We start from the raw sequence: 23392 nt of genomic DNA on the forward strand, positions 1-23392 counted from the left end.
GATTGTTTCACAGTTTTATTTACAAGAGTGAACTATTCAAGACATTGGTTAAATTAAGTAGAAAAATTATATAATGACTCTTTAAATGCTTCATATCTTATGAACTGCCAAAAAAAGTCACAGTTTGGCTTATTACAAAAATAATAACTTAGCCATTTCCCTCTTGATGTGAGATCGACGCAATGTCTAGTAAAAAAATAAAATACTTCTCTTCCTTTGATTTCTAGATACGAACACTTTAAAAAAGAAGCCGTCCACCACAAAATAGTTGCTTCTTCGCCATGATAGTGATCCCAAATTTTTTGGTAGGAAATTTATTTGTCCAGGAATATCTTACCAGAATGGCATTTTGAAAATAAGGCATATCTTAAAAAAAACTGCGTTGAAAAAAATTCTCGAGTCATCACGTCCCTAACCTCACCTCCTTCTCACCAGTTGTTGTTGTGTTAAAAAAATCTTTGAATTTAACGTTAAAAAAAAACCCGCTCGTAAATGTAGAATTTCCTTTGAATCTTTGGTAATTGCTATCACTTTTTCATGAACAGTAACAAAAAATGATGTGTTCCCACAGTAATTGCACTTATAGCTCATTTGATCGGTCGGGCGTATGCTAACACTTCTTCTGTTGTTTTGCGGTGGACTTCGACCATGCGATTTCTCGTATCTTCGATAAGGGCGTCCAACTCCGCCGTAGTCTTCCCTTTGGTCGGTATCGGCGGAAGAATGGTCAGGATTACGTCACCTGGAGAAGGAAAAAATGGACATCCTTGGTTAATTTTGAGAATGGAATCACCTTCGCCGGTCAGTGTCACCAGATTTCGTAAATTTTGATACTTTTATCTCCCTATGGGTGTTCAATTTGTTTGAAAAAATATTGTAGGGCTAAAATCTTAGTCATATGATCAATTTTTCACGCACAAGGACAGGATTGATTTCTGCGGTGATAGAAAAATTTTATCGAAATGCTTATTTTCGTCGGATCTTCACCAAGTTTAGGATCTATAACTTCAGGGTTGTTTACATGTAACTACGTATATCGAAACATGGAGTGTCAAAGCTTACATGACCCAATAGGGTAGTTTCCTTCATCGAAGAAAACGAAAGGCATTGAATGCGATTCGTTACCCACCATTAGTGTATTCATAATACACAAATTATTTGGTTTTAGAAATACCGGTTTAGACGAATGGCAAGGGCCAAATTTTATCCTCATTTGAAAAAGGCCAGATTGGCGCCCATGCGATGCCACTCCACGTGACGTCACAGGGACCTAGTTTCTACACGAGAGGATAGGAGTTATACATCGTCTGAGGTCACCAATGCATGCAAGAGGCACAGAGCTCAGGGGAACATGTCTTAATAATAACCTATTAAAACTGGCTAAGGTCGGAAAGTTTTCTTCGTTTGATAAGGTATTAATAAACCTTTTTTAAGCCAAGCGCTACCAGCCAGCAAGGTACTCAGCTACCCGCTAGCATCCTGCGTCGTATCAGCGCTCAGAGCCTCTCCAAAGTCACCTCACAAGGCGGGATGGGGAACCAGAAATGCGTCACACGGACTTTTTTCCCATCATTCCTACTTACGCGTCGCGTTTTCGCGCGCTTGAAAATTTTCACTTTTCATTTAATCGCGAAAAATAGATATCGTCATTTAAAAATCTAAAAGCGTGAAATACGTACTCCAGTAGTAATAATCTTTCGATTTAGGCAATAAAAAAATAATAGGAAACCACCCTATTGAAATTCTGAGCAATCCTAGGCGTGGACGAAAACACTGCGACTGCAATGAAACAATTATTGATGCTGTACTTATCTTGTTTTACGGGGTGGGAAACTTTTCTGCTCCGAAGGGAAACTTTTACGCTACAGCAAACACCGTAGACGACAAAAGACCCGTTTAAGTGTGACTTGATTAGTCAGTTATCAATCGGTGTGGTTTATGGTAGTTGATGACATCCTTCCACGTATTACTTAACTGGAAGCCTTTGTCTCTATTGATTTTCTTTTTTTCTAGCGCAGGGGTTCCCAAACTGGGGGGCGCGCCCCCCTGGGGGGGCGTGGAGAAATTCCAGGGGGGGGGCGTGACACCCAAATGAAATAAATGAAAAAATTACAAAAATTATTTCCTCAGATCTTTGAAATAAAGTCTTTCTAAGTTTTCATGATTGTTTTTGTAAAGTTTCAATAAAGTTGCAAGTTGTTTATCAAAGAAGGTTACAGTTTTTAAAACTACAAAACACACAAGAGTTCAAGGTTCTCAAAACCGTCCCCCTCCATAGCGGTTACTGTCAGATGCAACGGGTGTGTGTACCGATTTGGGTTGCGATATCCGTGTACTTCTGTTCAGAAAGCTGTTCGGATGTACTTGCGTTTTTCAGCAACATACATGTGCGAAAAAGCGTTTTCAACTCTTGTGGCGATCAAAACCAAGTACCGCAACAAACTTGATGTCGAAAGTGACCTACGCTGTGCTTTGTCTGCAACTCAACCCAGGATCTGCCAACTTATCCGGAACATGTAAGCGCACCCATCTCACTAAATTACATTTTATGTTTTGTTTTTGTAAGTAGGTAGGCCTATTGTTTCACCTTCCTTAAATTGAAAATGTATCTGTGTTACAATGTTAAATTTTGTATCAATTTTTATATTCGTTTTTCATGTAATACTTTTTTTAATTTTCATCATACGTACAATTATTGAATCTTTCCATTCTGCGTTACCGCATTCAACAGTGAACAAAAAAATCTACCTACTCACCGTATCAAGTAGGCACATACTTGTACGAGTACAAGTACTTGTGCAAGTAGGAGTTGGTATGTACGGCACCGTGGAAATAGGGTATTGCAAAATGGGAAGCTGATATGTGTAGCGGGGGTGGGGGGGGGGCGTGGTACAAAAAAGTTTGGGAACCCCTGTTCTAGCGTGATATGTGTTGCTTCTTTGACTATTCGGTCCCAATAATTGTCCGTGCGGCATAAAACTTTCGTGCTTTTGAAATCCACTCTGTGACCGAGGTCTAGGCAATGCTTATTATGTAATGTTGTCATATTTCTTATACACTGATATCGTTGCTTGGGGAAGTTTAGCTTCAAAATTACTGCTATTGTTATGCGCGCGACAAAAATCCTAGTTTTTTCAACGAAGCCGATTTAAAATTTATGAAATTTAATGTCTACTTTTCATTCACTCTGTAATCCAGCCCGAATTTTGGTAGGGTAAGATCCTCAGCGCTCATCCGAGACTAAAGGCCTGGTTATACGATAAATGAACATGTACGTTGTACAAGTTAATGCCTAAACGCATGAGTGCGTGAATGAACACGAAAATGCACCGTGTAACCACCTAAATTGTGCAAACGCGTGGGCAAAAGGTAGAACCTGTTCCGATTTTGTTTATTCATTCGTACGTGTCGGAATAGAAGGAATAATAACTTTGCTATTTATTGTAATATTAGTAATGGTAATAGTATTGAGACCGACCACGGTTTCGTTACAGCGTAACATTATCAAGGTCTTGATAGGTGATGATTGATGATTCAAGACCTTGATAATCTTACGCTGTAACGAAACCATGGTCGGTCTCAATAAATTACCATGTGCAAATAGCAAAGTTATTATTTCTTCTATGCCTACGATTATGGATTTCCACCAAGTTACGCCCGCTACTATTAATTACATTCGTACATCCTCCTTACTGGTTCCTAAAAATCGTTCACGCAAATACAAAATAACACGCACGGGAAAATGTACCGTGTAATGAGGTCTTGAGCCACAGGCTTTTCCTTATTAATACCTTTTATATTGTTTATGGAAAATGTATCTTCTTTTTCTTTATTTTTTAAATTTATATTCATGATCCTGACAGTGTAATCCATTCACCTCCGTCAACGGTTTTCAAGGAAAAGACTCTTCCGGTTCGAAAATCATCTACTGCGCAACGCCGTAAGCTTTTGCTTGGACTGTAAGTGGACGTAAGCCACCGTGCTCGTAAGTAAACTCAAACCTCTCAGACCAGTTGTTTTGATTGTTCCACGTAAATGTAAACATGAAGGATTTATGAAGCGATTGGCTTTGTTTGAAGGTGTATGTATCACGAGTAAATATTATCTTAGGTATTTTTCCTTGACCTTCATTTGTAGACTAGGCGAGGTCAAGCGCATATTCTTTCTTCCTCATTCTAGCCTAATGGATGGAGACGACGCGTCGTTAAGAGGAAACTCAGGGAAATCTAACACTTCACTCCTATAAAATATTCAAAATTAAAAATACAAAAAATCATACGAATCTTGATACGTAAAAGGGTTTAGGCCTATTATCTCAATGAAATCCCTCGTTTTTTTTCATTTTGTGTTCATTTTCAACGTTCGTTTTCATGTTGTTTATTTCAATTATAAATCTTATGTCCTTTGAGTTGTATTAAAAATATATCTGTGACCACTGCGTGTTACATATATGTTTTTATTTTTTTGTGTTGGCGAAGGATTATCTATATTTAATTCCTGGGCGTCCCGTCGCTGTAACAAGTTAATCGAGTTATTCAGGGGTGGAAATTTAACAAGTAAAATGAGGAAATACCAACTGTTTAACCGTTAAACATGAATAATAATTTTTTTATCCGACCAAAACTCAAGAGAAGTTAAATAGATATGCACATTAAATGTAATGCTTAATAAAATGATAAAAATTCAGAGGTGTATAAACAAAATGAAGAGATTAAATGATTTTTTTCATTTCATTATTGTAAAAAACATTGTTAAAACCTTTTCTGCTGTTTATGTATAAAAATTTAGTACTCATTTTCATTAGAAGCCCTGATGAAGGTGTGTAAATATACCAAATCGTTGGCAAAAATTTCTTTATAATTTTTCAAACACAACAGACTTAGACCTAAAAACATTTTTTTACGGTTAAAAACACAAATAGCCAACAACTGAATACATGTAATTTTGACTAATTGAACTGCATTATAAAAACCACAACGTCGAACATTTCTTAAGTTAAAACGTCAAAATTAGAAAATTCATTGAAAAAAATCCGCGTAAACGTGTTCCGATCCTCCCCAAGTAGATTCAATAAAGAAAATGTCTTTCTGACAAGCAATTCCGATACTTATTTACGTATTTTTATTAAATTTGTTTCCTTATTTAACTATAAAAAGTATAATATAATTAAACAGGGTACAGCCGCTCTTGATTTATAAATGGTGTAACTAAACTCTTCATTGATTTTTAGGTGGTACGAAGGTCTCCGGGTCAGCTAGTTTAATATATTTATTAATTATGTAATAGAAACTGTTTGAGACGAAAATTTCTAAAAATATAAAAACATAAACTTTAATTAGTTCTCTTTTCATTGAAACTACGTTCAAAACCGCACCATTCTCTAACGAAAACCCTGTATTTTATCGATGGGGTTGATGGCCTGCGGTGATGATCATTAAGACTCTTAAATATCCCCATTTTTTCCTCTCTTAGTATTGAACGATCCTCAAAGTGTTCGGCTTTCGAGAGCCACTCCTGAATTGTGTGCCTCTTTATCGATCCTGGTTCTCACGGACAATAGATAAGGAAAAAGAGAACGACAGACTGGAGCGATTGTTCGCGGATGAAATAAAAAAGAAATCTTTTTTTTATGCGAGGCCACATCTGCGCCCAAGATTGTTTGAGTCGACTCTCAGTCAAACAATCAAGTCTTTTTTTGGCTTCCACGTGACTACTACAGCGGTCAACATTCGGCGTAATCTCTGCTATGATACGATTTTTCATCTCTCTTATCGCAAGCCGAAGATCCGTCCTATCCCAAAGATAATGAATCACATTGAATGGTGAGGAGATAAATTAAAAAGTTTTCATGACATTCATCACATATCCAACGCCCTCCGCTCGGTATTTGCGATGGTGTAAAGAAAATAAGGGAAGTTCAAATTGAGGAACGAACTATCATAAAATATAACATTGACTTTTCCATTTTATACGTACCCCTAATACCACTTTTTAACCTCTATTGATGTCGTGTATGATGGGAAAACAATTTTTTCCAATGGTTTCGAAAAGTTTTTGTTTAGAATCCCACATTCGCGAACGGTCGATATGGCGTCACTGCCGTCATAATTTCAGTGCGGGTGTAAATTTTGTGTTCATATTCAATGGCGAATCTATTATTTCGATAATTTTACGTTTAAAATAATGATTAACGTACAATTACGTCATGCAATTATATTTCTGCGAAAGAAAAACATTTTTCTTCCAAAAAATGTCTTGACTTCTTAAGCATACTTCTGACTACTGACGTCATTAGCCATAGCTATTATTATATATATATTTATATATTCGCGAAAGAACGAGTGCTTCCTTAGCGACGCTAGGGGTTCAATTGATGACGACGGGCCGAAAAGAGACCCCTACCCAGCGGTGACACTGTGGGGGAATTGAAAAAACCGTCATAGGCCCCGTGGCAGTATAATCAGTCATTCGCCATGGGCTGGGAGGTGGTATGACTGCTTAAGAAGTTTTCCGCATGGAGACTGTTAATTAGCTCATGATGAAATAACCAATAATGTTCCACCACAACTTCAGGCGTACACTTTGAAAATAGGCTTTTATTCATTTGTTACACCGAAACATTACTCACGCTCAATGATTCCTAATCAGTGAAAAAAATTCTGTTCGAACAAGGAAAACGAGGATCACTTGAAAGCAGTAAAATTTTATCGATGATAATAAGCTAGGTTCTGTATTCCTCATTCAACCAGCGTCCATACTACACACTCAAGTGTTACGAATGAGTTTTAAGACTAGGCTTTTATGTTACTAATGATGAATTAAACACCAAAATATGATCAATATTAAAATAAATTATGAATGACAAGATAGCCCGGTGAAATTCGTATCTCCGTCGTATATGTATGCAAAAAACAATTGCTGTTCGTTCGTCCCGTTAAAACTTGAAAACGGCTCAACCGATTAGGTCAATTTTGGCTTTAAAATAGTTGAGGAAGTCCAAACATTTAAGGAAGTCCCGTCTTTCAGCCACGTACATATTACAGAGTCATTTGAAAACAAACTTTGCATTTTTGACTGTTGGCCAAGAAGTGCTTAGAGTATTTTCCAATCCCAGAAACTAATGAGCGTTTTGGATCCGGTGATGGCATCAATTATGGCAATTTTACTTTTCCCCCATTCCAGCATAAACCAGTAAATTGACAGGTGAATTTTAACGCCTTACAATTGTAGCACTTAATTTTGAGTTGTTTTGGATTGGATGTGGGTGTGACGACTGATGGGAGGAGGAAAATGAAGCGGGCAATAATGAGCAGCCTAGGAGAACGGATCAATTGTTGTTTACGGCGCGGGAGGGAGAGTAGAGTTGGATTGTAAAAGTTGTGGCGTGCGGGTGTGTCTTTGCCTCCGAGTTTTTAACTTATAAAAAGTGTTTTTAAAGTGTAATAACATATTTGTGAAGTACGAAGAGGAAATATAAAAACTTTACACAATATTGAAGTATGATTTAAATTTCCCCAATTTCTAATGATTTGTCGGCACAATAATCTACTTTCGGGTCGTAGTTGAATGCTACTCATTCCAGGATCACAGGAGCAATGCATTTGCGGAATCGCTCAATTTCATTGCGTCTTGCTCGCTGTTGTCGAGTTTAATTTGCACGAACTCGTTGCATTCTAAGCCTATCCGCATCATTTTCAGTCACTCTAGAACGCAATAGGGTAGTTTCCTTCATCAAAGAAAACAAAAGGCAATAATTGCGATTCGTTACCCACCATTAGTGTATTCATAATATACAAATTATTTCGTTTTATAAATGCCGGTTTAGACGAATGGCAATGGTCCATTTTTATCCTCATTTGAAAAGGGCCAGATTGGCGCCCATGCGATGCCACTCCACGTGACGTCACAGGGACCTAGTTTCTATAGGAGAAGATAGGAGTTATACATCGTCTGAGGTTACCAATGCATGCATGAGGCGCAGAGCTCAGGGAAACATGTCTTAATAATCACTTATTAAAACTGGCTAAGGTCGGAAAGTTTTCCTCGTTTGATAAGGTATTAATAATCCTTATTCAAGCCAAGCGCTACCAGGCGGCAGGGCACTAGGCTACCCGCTGGCAGCTTGCGACGTATCAGCGCTAAGCCTCGCCTCAAGGTCACCTCACCGGGCGGAGGGGGAACCAGAAATACGACGTTCGGAGAGATTTCCCATCATTCCTACTAACGCGTCGCGTTTTCGCGCGCTTGAAAATTTTCACTTTTCATTTAATCGCGAAAAATAGATATTATCATTTAAAAATCTAAAAGTGTGAAATACGTACTCCAGGAGTAATAATCTTTCGATTAAGGCAATAAAAAAATAATAGGAAACCACCCTATTCTGTCACAACAATACGATTCTGTCGAAACATGTCGTACAGCCGAAATAAATCTGTGGAAATCAACGAAGTCTCATTTTCGTGTATTATTTTCCACATAGTTGAGCCTAATACAATTGAACGAACAATACGATTATCATTATTATTATCTGTCTCTCGCTGGTCATCAGTACGTTTAGCATTTAAGATAGCTCGTAGAACATTTGACTGAATTCGACGACCTAAGTTAGAACGTCTTCTCCTTTGCATTGTAATTAATCAAAGAAAAGGAAGTTCTCGCACTTTTAGCGATAAACTAATTTAAACTACACCGTAAATATACTTAAAAAATATAAACGGTTAATAATACTATTAGCCTACAAAATGTGAAAAAAGTTTTCTCAATCTAAATATGTGAATATATAGTGACATATGAACTTTTTACAGACTAAAGCAAAGGATTTATTTTGTGAATAAACTTAGAAAGAGATGTCAAACTATAGTAACAATACTGACGGTCATCAAGGGGATAGTAAGCTGAAAACGCTAAATTTCTACATTTATGTGAATGTTTTTTTCAAAATTCACCGCAAATCACGTAGAAAACGTAAATCGATTGCTAGAATAAGAGTGTGTATTTATTTTTCCTTCCAATTGCATGCTTCAACCTTATGTGACAACTAGTATTACTAATTCGAATGTGCAGTAGAAAAAGGGTCCTCAGGCATCAATAAGAAAATTTATATGAATTTCTTATGGAAATGAGTCGGGGCCCACTCCAGGGCCTCATGAGCCCTGTTTCATTGTATTGGCGCCTTTAAAACCTTCCCTGAACTTTCTAGATCATTTTAAAGCCAAAATTAGCCAAATTGGTTAAGCCATTCTCTAGTTTTAGCGAGACATACACACAATAAGTTTTTTAATATGTATTTATTGTTTGCTAACATTGTTGCAGCTATTAGAAAATGAATATGAACTTAAAATTTGAGGTTATATTACGGAGATCATCATTTTATTTCCCTGTGTACCACAATTTTATATAAGCCATACATTTTAGAGCATCATGACTTCAAATTTCTTGGAGTATATGGTTACGTATAATTTGTAAAAGATCAGTTTCTTGTTGTATAGACATATTTATGAACGCGATCGAAATAGCCGGTCAAGTACATTTGTACATATATTGTCATAGCTTTCCTTATGAGTCGCACAGCTTCAGAAATAGAAGGAACCAAAAGAAAAGTCTCGACATGTAATTGTTTACATACATTGAGGTTAAAGAGAACAATTGCTGGAATGTCATCATTTTCGAGACGAAAAAACAATTTTTTTGGGTCCACGTGGTATTTGTTTGAAATACAGTGATAAGTTTTCTGTGAACGAAACTCGTCCCCAATCTTCTTGACATTGTGATAGATGAAATAGATGAATGAAGAGGATCTTCCCGGCCTACGTGATCACTGAATCTTTCTCTGGCTTTCGATCGGGTAAAAAACTTAAAATAATATCGTCGGAAGCTCATGGTGAAAGGATAACCGTCCATAAATCAAACCATAATAATTATCAACCATGGAAGTTCAAGATGAAGATGGTATTCATTAGAGAAGGAGTGAGGACATGTTTGCTGATGAACTGACGAAGCCAGTTCCAAAAATTAAATTTGAAAAATTAAGGAATAGAATGGGACTGACCAAGTAAGCTGTCAAATGGAGGTGTTAGAAGTATTAGTAACAGTTGTTATTTGTAAACAGTTTGCTTATAATTATTGTTGTTGTCGCCTTTTTGTCTTTTGAGGGAAAAAAATAAAGCTGTGAGCAAAAGACGGTGTGCATTCTACCTTAATACTGCGCCATTCCTATAGTTGTATCAACTCATTCATTGTGAAATAGCTCTGTTAAGTAGCTAGTGATAGGGCACTGCTTGTGTTTCATGCTTGAAACGCCATGTCATTCATCTATTATGAAACGCCATGGCAGACGTGCGCCTCTTTCAATTCTACGCTCGCTTTGTTATTCTGATGTGCTTAACGCCATCCAGCTTCTAATGAAGGAGCGGTTGCGAACTAGGTGTTAATAGACTACTTCACCTCTCCAAACAATAGTGATTTGGTAGGTCGTGAGCGACCGACGTACGCAATCGAGATGTTTTGTGTGATCTATTGTTGAACGGTATCACTCCGAAGAACGGCACATTCTTTTTTGCCGTTCATGACTCGGTCGATTGTGCCATTGTTGTCCGTCAATCATGATGCTTGTGGTTTGAATGACCGAAATCATTTTTTGTTTATGCTTTTATATACGTTTCCTTTCTTTTTACGTATTTCATTTTCTGAAGTTTTTTTTGTTTTTTGTTTTTGCTTATTGATTTTTCAATGACTTTATGTTGAATTGGCGCCTTGGTTACAGAGAAAAACAAGGGATTGTTGTGGAAGAAGCCATATTGATATGTAAGGGATAAAGAAAGATAAAATAGTGTCAAGTGATAATTAAGTTTTATACAATAGTTTTACACATTAAACATTCGCGACCGATGTTGATCGTTGTCATTCGCGATAGAGGTCACTGATCGGTCGTTCACGACCGAAATCAGTGGTCTGTTTTTCGTGATTGAAGTCTGTGGCCAGTTATTCGTGATCGAAGATAGCGTCGATCGTTCAAGATTGATAAAATGTTTCCGGTGATTCACAATCGAAAACGGGCGCTCTCGAATGAATTTCATCATCAAATGCGACTCCTCAGATAATCTTGGTTTTTGCAACTTTGGGATACTGTGTCTAATCATGGAGTTATGTCCAGAATATTTATGGAAAAATATTCTGAGTGTTTCAGGGGGAATCTTCAGCACTTCAGAAGGTGGTAGGTGAGACAATTTTAAACGTTTTTTTAATAAACATAGCTTCGAAACTCCTTAGTTACTATTGTAACGCATGTATTTTTATTTGATGCACTTTGCAATTACCATGAAAACGGTTATTCTTGGATATTCAGTCATATTGAAACTTTATTCAATATTCTGAATTTTTGAGGACATTAAATAATTAAGATTTGACTAGCATGTACCATTATAATTGTCTGGAACAATTAATTTCAAAATGGGTGATATTGCACAATCGTATTGTTGATACTCGCTCATATCTGTCGTTTAATTAAGCTTCAAGATTAATTGTTTTCGGCAATAGGGTGGTTTCCTATTATTTTTTTATTGCCTAAATCGAAAGATTATTACTCCTGGAGTACTTATTTAACGCTTTTAGATTTTTAAATTACGATATCTATTTTTCGCGATTAAACGAAAAGTGAAAATTTTCAAGCGCGCGAAAACGCAACGGGTAAGTATGAATGCTGGGAAAACTCCGCGTGACGTCGTTCAGGTTCCCGCTGCCGCAAGTGAGGTGACTTGGGGCGAGGCTTGAGCGCTGATATGACGCAGGATGCTAGCAGGTAGCAGAGTACCCTGCTAGCTGGTAGCGCTTGCCTTAATTATGGATTGTTAAAACCTCATCAAACGAAGGAAACTTTCCGAACTTAGGTAATTTTAATGGGTGATTATTATGAGATGTTTCCCTAAGCTCTGTGACTCATGCATGCATTGGTAATCTCAGACGATGAAAAACTCCTATCTACTCTTATAGAAACTAGGTCCCTGTGACGTCACGTGGAGTGGCATCGTATGGGCGCCAATCTGGCCTTTTTCAAATGAGGATAAAATTGACCATTGCCATTCGTCTAAACTGGGAATTCTAAAACCAAATAATTTGTATATTATGAATACACTAATGCTAGGTAACGAATCGCAATCAATGCCTTTCGTTTTCTTTGATGAAGGAAACTACCCTATTGCACATTTTCGTTCAACCTTAATTATTAAATGTCCTTAAAATCCAGAGTTTTGAATAAAATTTCGAGAAGGCTGGGTACCCAAGAAAAACCGTTTTCGTGGTAACTTCAAAGTGCATTCAAATTATGTTTTCGTTGCCATATCTCAGTAACTAAGGAGTTTTGACCCCATGTTTATGAACACATTTTTTTAAATTGACTCTCCTACCACTTCCTGAAGGATTGCAGAATCCTCCTGAAACACCTTATATATATACAGAAAGAGGTTTTAACCGACATAGGTAGTGACCGACTTCGATCGTGATTGACGTTGGTAGCGACCGACGATGGAACATTCGCGATTGACTCACTCAAAAGAATGGTGAACGGTGATCGACAACGATGATTGGACCGATTTAGCTCATCGCTGCCAAACGAGGCTAAAACAATGAAAATAGATGACTCACGAAGTAAGCGCGACCGCCGCGGAGATTTGCAACACAATCACAAGATTCACTCCGCTCGAGTCATTTCTCCGCGATTACTCATCGAAACACTAATTAATAGAACGGTTGCGTAACAGTGCGGTCGGGCGAACCGCGTTTTCTCGCGGAAATAAAACAAGTGAACATCGGACTGTTAGACAGACATTGACCGCGTGCGTGATCGCGGAAATATCACGAGATGTTGAGAACCCCGAGGAAGACGGTCAGCTCTTGAGTGAAATAGTAGGTGACTGGCAAAGCGAAGGGCATCGGCTGTTCCTCGGCAGACGGCCACTATATCGTCACGTGCGTAGCTATTAATGGGGGAAGTGGGAAACTCCTTCATGATTCGCGATGAAAAGAAATGATCGTTTGCGAATATCGGGAACGAATTGAAGAATATACAAATCGATGTTAATACTTATCCTATGGATTCTTCGGAATATTTTAAACTATATTGACGCATTATTCGGCAGCTTCGAAAAGATACGAAAAGATATCATTCTGTCTACTTATATTAATATCAAAACCGTGCCAGTTACCCGTTGATGACTGCGAGCCATTTGGAACTCGTGTCGTACAGTTTTAAGATTAAAATAAGTAGACAGTGCGATAGATTTGTGCATCTTTTCACTGTCCTGTTCTATGAAATCTCTCCCGAAGAAAGTTGACTTCATGCGGTGGCTCTGGTCGATGGAAGATGATTTTTTTCTCTGTGGATTTTTCGCACCATTTGTGCATTGCGGGTGACTCCTGTAAAGTTATCCCGTGGCTAGTTTCTAAACTAATTTAAAATGTTTACGATCTGTACGCGCAACCTTTTTGGAGTACTTATCCCACAAATTAATCGGTATTTTTCCATACCGATTAGATTAAGGAGGATTAGTAATTCTGTTATTATTTATTATTTAGGTTAGATTATGCTTAAATCTCTAATATTTTCTGTCCCAAGATTGGTTGTGATAGGTGACGTTAGGATACCCACTTATACAACTTAGTCGTTGGCGTATCATTTATTTACTCATCGAGTCAATTTGATATTTAATATTAGAATCTCTGTAACATCACGAGGAGGTAAATGCGTGCTAAATAAAATATGCGTGCACATAATGACATTCCTTCGGACAACCGGTTAAGCAGGTTGGTGCGACAAATGTGATGCCCATGTCATTTTCATGAGACTTTCAACATACTTGTTGCTAAGCTGTTCTATTTGTGCCACATCCGCTGACTTCGACAAAAATTAATCACTGCGTGCTATATTTTCTATAAATTGCAGTTGACAGTCTAAATTTTTAAACAGGATCATAAAGCAGCATGTTTAGTGTACTGATTAATACTGAATATGAGTGTCATTTTGACCAAAATCTGTTAATGTTTGCTATGCTATAAGTATCGCGATAAAAATAGAACTGCTCGACACCAGACTGCTTTTGTGAGTTTTTTTTTCAAGTGAATTATTTAGTTAAAGTCAAATTATCTGAAAATGGTGCCAATGTCGGCCGAAAGAGCTTGGAAAAAGATTGAATTAAATAAACATAAAGTTTGAGTTATCCACGATCTGTGTACCCTAGTTTTTCGTATTATTATCGATGGATTACGAGTATGAATGTAAAACATTTAATTTTAATCATGGTCACGAACCATGATTAAAATCATGTTATAACCTCTACCTCTTTAACGATGTAAATTGGTTTTCTTGACGAACCTGCTTAACTGGTGGTCTGTCGTAAGATCAATTTGTACTTGCAAATTTAATTTAGCATAGGTTTGATTTCTCTTGAGGTTAAAGAGATTCCAAGGTTAAAAATCAAATTTACGCGATAAATAAATAATAAACTACCTCTTTAATGCCCCTCTAACGCTGACGATTAAGAAACAAACCATTTTTTAACGCAGTCTCGATTGTTTTCTGCTGATGACCTGGATTCATTAATTTTTTCATACTTTTCTTTTTGAACTTCACGTCATGGTCTTGCATTTTACATATGTTGGCCTCGTCCTTTGTCCTAGGAATTAGTTCCACTTCATACAATTTGCGGTCACACTTTTGAGGTCGAAAGCACTTCACAAACATTTCTCTGACTCGGAACAATGCGGAAATAGCGCGGGCAAACAATTTGTCGATGCTTCAAACAACGTCCTTCCACACTTTTCAATGCCACGCGCTGACTTTTTCTTCAGCGCTCCCCCGTGAGGGAATCAGAGGAGGTAGAGGAACACTTGACTTGGAGCCGATTACGACGTTCCCCCTACCCTGCTAGATATTCCAGTTAAGCTCTGCAGGATGCCGCGAGATCTGAGCTAAATTATATGATGTGGAGAAAAATTGTGTCACGAAATTTTAACCCAGGATAGCTGATGCCAGAGGCAGGGATGGCAAGTGAAACGAAATTGTTTCGTTTCGTTTCACTCTTTCGTTTCAATAAAAAAAATAGGACACCACCCTATCGCACGATTTTACCAAAATTAAGCGTGCTCCTATCGGCCTGAAAATTAGTTTCTCGACGTAACACGTGGTCAAGATTCGGAAAGACATTTTTGATACTTCGATTTTTGAACCCCAAATGCCGCCAGAAAGTAGAGGCATAGTTGGCAAAACTGTAATACCCAGAAAATTTAGTGTTTCGACAATTTTTCCTAGGGTTGCAGACGATTTTAAATGGGATCGATTGTATAACTTTTCGTCGTACATCGTCTCGTTCGCCGTGAGCGTTGGTATGAACCAGTGAGTGGTCAGAATTGGGCTTTATAATATTTAAAAATTCAAAGAGGTAAAATGTTCCTATCAATGATATTTTTATCGACGGAAGCACTCTATGCAAAAATTGAAATTATTTCTGATTTTATTTATTGTACTTCAGTGGGATATAAATTAATCCCATAACTCATGTGTCATCTAGATGGCTAAGTTCTAACAACACGTACCTATCTCAAAATTTGGCCGGTCTGAGTTATTACTGCTAATACTAAACTCGATTGTTTCCGGCTTAACTTTGTGAAAATCCACTGTAAACAATAAAAAGTTATGGGACATACTTTGAAAATTTTATAAATTTTATAGATTGTGTGAAAAAGTACCATAATTTTTTATTGTTTACTACTAATACTGTAAATAAAAACTAAAAATTCAAGCAAAAAACAATTCTTTGTTTGCAATTGTATGCTTCTTTTTCAGTTTTATGCATTTTTAGTTTTTAATTTCAATTAAAAGTATATGCAATTAAAAAAATTAATCGTTTTTTTTTTGCTCTCCTGGAAAGTATCTATTTTTGACATACGTGTTCTTAGAACTTAGCCATCGATATTTAGCGTACATGTTGCGTAGTGCATGTTAGTGGAAATAAATTTCAATCGTCTGGTGCATGTTAGTGATGGTTCATCTCTGTCGGTAGCCCGCAGGGCAATTTGTACATGTTGAATAGGGTAGTTTCCTTCATCAAAGAAAACGAAAGGCATTGATTACGTGTCGTTACCCACCATTAATGTATTCATAAAATACAAAGTATTTGGTTTTAGAAATACCGGTTTACACGAATGGCAATGGTCAATTTTAACCTCATTTGAAAAAGGCCAGATTGGCGCCCATGCGATTCCACTGCACGTGACGTCACAGGGACTTAGTTTCTACACGAGAGGATAGGAGTTTCACATCTTCTGAGATTACCAATGCATGCATGAGGCACAGAGTTCAGGGAAACATATCTTAATAACCACCTATTAAAATTGCCTAAGGTCGGAAAGTTTCCTTCGTTTGATAGGGTAATAATAATCCTTATTAAAGACAAGCGCTACCTGCTAGCAGGGTACTCAGCTACCTGCTAGCATCCTGCGTCGTATCAGCGCTCAAAGCCTCGCCCCAAGGTCACCTCACTTTGCGCAGCGGGAACCAGAAATACGTCACACAGACTTTTCCCATCATTCCTACTTAGCCGTCGCGTTTTCGCGCGCTTAAAATTTTTCACTTTTCGTTTGATCTCGAAAAATAGATATCGTCATTTAAAAATCTAAGAGCGTGAAATGCGTTCTCCAGGAGTAATAATCTTGCGATTTAGGTAATAAAAAAATAATGTCATTGCCCTGGTTATAATGCAAATTAACAGCATCTATTTGATATAAAGGTTGAATATGGTGTCATTTTAGAATATAGTAAGTACTCACCCTCATCGAATCTTCTGTTTTTATGGTCGATAAAGTAATACCGAGAAGTTACAACTGGCAGTATTGGTGCCTCTGCTCCGAGAGCTACGTGAAACGCACCCTTCTTAAAAGGCAGTAACGTCTCTCCATTGTGCCGGGTCCCTTCTGGAAACATCAATATCTTCGCCTGAAACACAAAGTGGATAAAATTACTCAATTTGTGACTTGTTAATGACTAATTAAAGATACATATTCCAAAAAATATAGTTCTGAAATAAAATGATTCATCGTAGGATTCTGATTCCCATTGTATTTACATGTTCATTGGTGTTTATAAGTAGTTGGACGGTATTTAAAAAATGGTGTTGCAATTAGGTTACATATGTGTAAGTTTTTGCACAATTTCCTTCGCTTACCAGGATATGAATCTTGCTGAAAAGATTTCGGATTTTCTGATTGACAAGAGCGGAGAAGAGCAAATTTTAGCTTTGAAAGTGAGAAGTTTTTCCTCTGAGGACTCAATCCTCGATAGAGTTGGAGATTATATTTTGCAATTATCTTTCCAAACCAAGCGATATGGAAAGTAACCAATAATATGCCGATACATTAAAAACATGAAATAATATTTTAGAGACCTTAAGTTGATAGATGCTTTGCAAAAAAATACTGCTGTTATTTTACTTTGTAATTTACATTTCAGTATTTTTTGGTCTTATAAGGCAGAAGCTTCTGGCATCTTTATAAGTGTCCCCTCTCCATACATGGGCGTACCCAGAGGGGGGCAGCTTACTCCCCCTCCCATAGAAGCGAAAATTAGTTTAGTTCAAAACGAAAGTTTTGAACAAATTTCTTTTGAAGAAAAATTATATTATTATAAGATATGGAATTAAAATAAAAATCAATATTTTTTCAAGCAAATACTTTAAAATCAAATAATGCGCTTTCATATATATTTTAATTTTGGTTTCATCAACCTTTCTCTGCTAAAATGTTACAACTCTCCCCACCCCCCAGTTTTAATCCTGGGTGCACCGTTGACTCCATATTTAAAACAATAGCATGCATGAAGAAAATAATCTCATGTTTTAAAATTATCCACATTTCGGATCCAATTGCAATTTGGCCTTGGAATTATGAAAGATTACCATCGTATCAAATGCACTCCATTTTTTAACACTATGTAAATGTATAAAATATCCTCAAAGCAGACAGAATGGTAGAAGGGAAGACATCTACGGCCCTTAAAAGGACGTCTGAGGAGCCCGCACTACAAACATTGGCAAAACCGGTATGTTCCTTTCTGCCTTACGTGGCTGGAACCGCGGAAAAAATCGCGAGAATACTCAGGAGACACGACGCGGTGACCAGATACGCCTCCGTCGCCAAGACAGCAGATTTACTCAGCAATAGGAAAGACAAACTGCCCGAAATCGTCCACGAAGAAGTATACGAGGTGAAGTGATTGCGGCCAGGCATACATCGGCCAAACGTCTAGAACTCATAGATGCCGCCTTCAAGAGCACCGGAGAGCCGTTAAAAACAGGCAGTTTCGTACATCAGCCATCGCCGAACACACATGGAGCGGACCGAAACACAGTGTAAATGTGAAAGAAGCAAGATTGATCACAAAATAAGGACGCTATTATCCGAAACTCATCAGAAAAGTCATCGAAATAAAGAAAAACCCAAATAATTTCAATAGAGATGATGGCTACACACTGCCCAGCTGTTGGAAACTAGTTTACAACGAAAACAAGAAAGCGCAACAAAACGAATCGGCCCCAGCCGAAGGAAAGGTATATAAGGAAATCACCCACTGCATCTTACAGAGAGTATGAGGGTCCTAGGTGAACCCTCTTAGGGATACAACACACCGGGGCCAAGACCCAAGCCCGTGGCTTATACGCCCGATCACCCGGGGAGGGGCTGGAGAGGTAGGAAAAAGGATAGGCTCCGCCGCGATGGGAGCCCGCCGACGCCTCTGGGAAGGGATAGGAGCGGAAGCCCCTATCCCTTCCTAATTATTTCACTTTCATTTTATTCTACGACAATATTTTCTTCTACTTCTTTCTTTCCTACTTTCTTATGGTCTATCTATGTCTATTTCTTTTTTACCATTTGTTTCTGTTTCTTCTTATTCCTAATCGCCTTATCTTTTCTACTCCATTCATCTCTGATAGTTTCCGTCTTTCATTCTCTTTGCAATTTTTCCCATATCCCCATGCTTTCATCCTCCGTGTCGACCTTTTCCACTCTGTTGAATTTCAATGCCATAATTTTCTACCCTATTTAATTGCATGATTCTGCAACCCCTATCCTGTACAATTTACAATTAGCAAACATCCCAACGCTATAGAAGCGAAGGAGGCCCTACTAATTAGCGAAACCAAGCATACATATGCAATTAATTTTCTACCAATCCTAGTGGATTTTCCTATGAGGAAGAAAAATCCATCGATCGAATCGGTAGATTTTTGCATCCTACAATTCGGACCTGGAGAATCAAACTGAAACGTTTGCGAAACATGTCGTCGCCTGAGATGAACAGACGCGGGAGAGAACCCGAAAGAAGCCAATCACTTACTTTTATAGCCCTTCATTCCTACATAATGTACAATATATGCTTACATCAACAATTTTGTTCTATATAATAGGTAGGGTCATATTAGTGCGATGATAATCATATGAGTACACCAAATTAAATTATATGCCATGAATTAAGAAATTTTAAAAGTTTTTTTTACGTTTATTTGCATTTTAGTACCGATTATTGCATAAAAAAACTTGAGTATTCGATCTATGTTGCTTGCCTCGACAATTTCAGACATGACTGGTGCGGAATCGGCTGAAAATACCGTTTAAATCAGGACTTTTATCGCCGAAATAGCGTAAAAGAGGGTATGTGTTGCGGGTTGCTTAAGCTCATCATAAATGGCCCTGGTGCCAACGTAGGATGTCAACCTACAGAAACAAAATTTTTTCTCTGTTCATTTGGTACCTCGGGCTACATTTTGACATATGTTGAACTTTGAATTTCGAAAAAAGTTGTTTTATAACCGCCCCTAATCAACAGTCATGGACTGTTTTTCTCCCAACAGGGATAGAGAATTGTTCATGAGATTAATTCGCCAATCATGTGTCATTAAATTGCGAACAAATACAAATGCTACATGACCCATTTATGCATGCATATTAAATGGTGGTATAGTCCATTTTTGAAACCATAATAAGATGTTTAGTACACATGAATTTTGTTTTTAAAAATCAAGTTTTTTGCTTATCTCAACAATCTTACCTTTCTTTCCTTTATCGCTATACTTGTTTTGTTCACAGCCGACCTTGCAGATTCCTTGTTTTGTCGGTCAATGTATATTGTGCCCCACAGCCAAGCTCCCAATCCAAACGGCCAAATGAAGAACACAGCCTTCTTCACTATCACTGTGCACCGTTCCATTATTTTCCATAAATTGGCCAAAACTGAAAAATATCTTACATTAATACATAGAATCAGGGTGTTGAGAAACTAAAGGTAATTAGTTATTATTATTGCATAAGTTACAATTTGGCAACTGGCCAGGTGGTAACATGTATATACAAAAAATAAAAACACAACATCCCCACAAAGTCACATATCAACTAGACAGTTGTACAAATTTTAAAATTTAATTAAAATTTCTAAAAAATTAAATACTTTTTCAGCTTTTCCTTAAATATTTTTACATTATTAGGAAAGAGCTCAAATAACTCTGCAGGCAATCTGTTCCAATCTTCAATTGTTTTATTCAGGTATGAAAATTTTTTAACATTGGTCCTCTGCGCCCGGCATTTGATTTTGACCTTATGATCGTTCCTACCAATGAAATTAGGTTTTCCCACTTCATTGCTTAATTCCCTCCACGCTTTATCCCCTTTGTATACTTTATACATACCGCAGAGTCGGTTTCTTTTTCTCCTACTTTCCAAAGATTCCCACCCCAGTATTTTTAACATGCCTGATACGCTCTCTGTCCTCCGATGCCCACCCAAAACGTATCGAGCCGCTTTTCTTTGAACTCTCTCCAAGGCCTTTATATGTCCCACCTCATAGGGATCCCACACCATTGAGGCATACTCTAGGATATTGCACAAATTGTTAATAGAGTTTTATTGTTTTTTACAAGAAGACTAGAGGTTCGATCTTCATGAAAATCACTCCTTTAACGCCATTTATACGTGCTCATTATATCCCATATTTTATTCTATATTATGTTTTTCATTAACCCTTCAGGCTTTTTGAAAGTATTCAATTGTTTATGCATGTATAATTACCTGTAATTGATACCTTTACTACGTAATGTATCTTTTTAACTTCACCAAATCTCCCCAATGACTTTGTCATGATGGAATGACATTATATATGGGAATAATTAAGTTGATGCTTTGAGGCTTTACTTTATGGAACTTATTCATATTTAATGAAAATTAAACTATTTTTTTCCACATAAAATATTTATTAGATCAATACCATGGTTTCAACGCACTAGTGATCTAATAAATTGAATGAAAATGAAACTATGTTTTTCCACATAAAATATTTATTAGATCACTAGTGCGTTGAAACCATGATAGTGATTTAATAAATATTTTATGTGGAAAACCCTAGCTTAATTTTCATTCAAAATGGGCATAATTGGATATCAAATGATATGTTTTCTAATGAAATTAAAATAAATCCCCTCTATTATAGTATGCATTTTGATAAATATATTCCGTTGCTAAGTTTTCAATGCTCGCTCCCATTATTGAATTAAAAATGAGGATATCAATTTTTGTACCCAGAGTATTTTTAAAACCACGATGACATCCGTTACATGATAAAAAAAACTATTTTAAATAGTGATGGAAAAATATATTTCGATTTAAATACAAAAAACGAGTTTTTATGGTCAAATATCGAGGAAATCGATATCGAGCTACTTTGAGTTTCGATCCAAAATCGATTTTTCAACCTTGATGTTGACCATTTCGTATGATGTCAGCAGCGTCATTACCGGCCAATGATAACGTCATCCGTCCCAGATAAAAGATTTGACGTCGCAGAAGAAAGAGATGACCGATGAAATTGAAAAGATACGATCTTCAAGAAAACTTGATCTTTCTTAAATATTTTAGAGGAGCCGAATGGTTCCCCAAAACTTCAATGATCGTGAATTTATAAATTTTTACCATTAATAATTCAAGCAAGTATTGTGGATAGATTTTTTTACTTCTTGAATGTGTATTTGGCGTGTTTTTTCGAAATAATAATTAATGTGTTTTTGCACGAACTGTGTTTTTTTTCATAAGAGAACCGTCGATATTTTCGATTAATCGATGTTTTGGTTCAAATTTCGATTTTGTTGAAAATTCGAGCTTTTCTTTTCGATCAAAAATCGATTGCTTGAAAATCGATTCCGACCTACACCTTTCCATCACTTATTTTAGATTGATTAAGCAATATCATTAGGTAGAAGGTAGTATATTTATATAATAAAATTTTCATCTCACCAAACAGGTCAATGGCACTTTGGTGATTCATGAGTACCACACACCCTTCATCATGGCATATATTTTCTTTCCCCCTGATCTTATATTTCACTCCTAAAAGTTTTGCTGTCATCCTGGACCCCCATGCTGGTAAACTGAAATTAGGAGAAATTTGAATAATATACAAATCAAAAGTCACCAAAGCAAAAGTTTGATGGGAATATAAAAAAAACAATTGAAAATATTATTTGCAAATTAATAATATATATATTCACATTACGTAATGTAGAAAAAATAACCAAACTGAACTGCCATGAATTAAAAATGTTTGGAAAATGAATGCAATTTAACTTATTTTTATAATAAAAATTGATGAAATAAAATTGTTGGCGATAGTGTAAATACCTCTATTATCGCACTTTCTGTTTGATTTATTCCTTGTATTAACGGAAAAACACTTTTTTAATGTGTTACTTAATTCTCGGAAGAATAATATTTACGTCTGATAGGAAATCACAACAAGGATATTGTACCTGGTGGGTATTGTATCCCTGAGGCAATAAATTTTACAGTACCAAAGAAAGAGTCCGTAGTTAGTTAGAGTATTTATAAACACATCGTACATGCTTATATCATTAAAAAACGAAGAATAATTATTATTGTAGCATAATATATTTATTAAAATGATATAATAATTATATATAATATATAATATTATTATAAAATGAATAAATAATTGTCAATTTCTTTCGCAAGCAATTTTCTAGTTAGGCTCAATTTATTATTCTCGGATTTACTTAATTATACTTGGACGCAATATAAGACTTTTATCTTTCACGTTGCAAATCGGTTAGACCTCGTAAAATCTACCGCTATGCATTTCACGTGTGCTGAAAAAAAGTGTTATTTTTTTCCCTTTTCTTGACCTTGTTTAATATATAATATAGTATTTCTTGGAGTTTAGGTAATTTATAAAATAAGTTTCAGCCAACGTTTCGATTTATTTTTTAAATCATCTTCAGGGCTATGTAAGAAAAAGTGTGAACAATATAAAATACAGAGAATAAAACAATACACAATATTTATACAT

At 36.6% G+C, this 23392-nt stretch overlaps 1 protein-coding gene across 1 annotated transcript in view; it reads right to left on the minus strand.

The window, feature by feature from the left end:
• The window catches only part of LOC124168865 (1-acyl-sn-glycerol-3-phosphate acyltransferase alpha), a 30162-nt gene continuing 6770 nt past the window's right edge, over window positions 1-23392 (minus strand). Inside the window, exons 3-6 of the mRNA XM_046547226.1 lie at window positions 22324-22457; window positions 20093-20274; window positions 16819-16984; window positions 1-742 (exon numbers count right to left, since the gene is read on the minus strand). Coding sequence (XP_046403182.1) covers window positions 588-742; window positions 16819-16984; window positions 20093-20274; window positions 22324-22457 — 637 coding nt within the window. The 3' untranslated portion in view covers window positions 1-587. The remainder of the gene's footprint in view (window positions 743-16818; window positions 16985-20092; window positions 20275-22323; window positions 22458-23392) is intronic.

The sequence above is a fragment of the Ischnura elegans genome, chromosome 12 (genome assembly GCF_921293095.1).
Source record: "Ischnura elegans chromosome 12, ioIscEleg1.1, whole genome shotgun sequence".
NCBI lineage: Eukaryota > Metazoa > Arthropoda > Insecta > Odonata > Coenagrionidae > Ischnura > Ischnura elegans.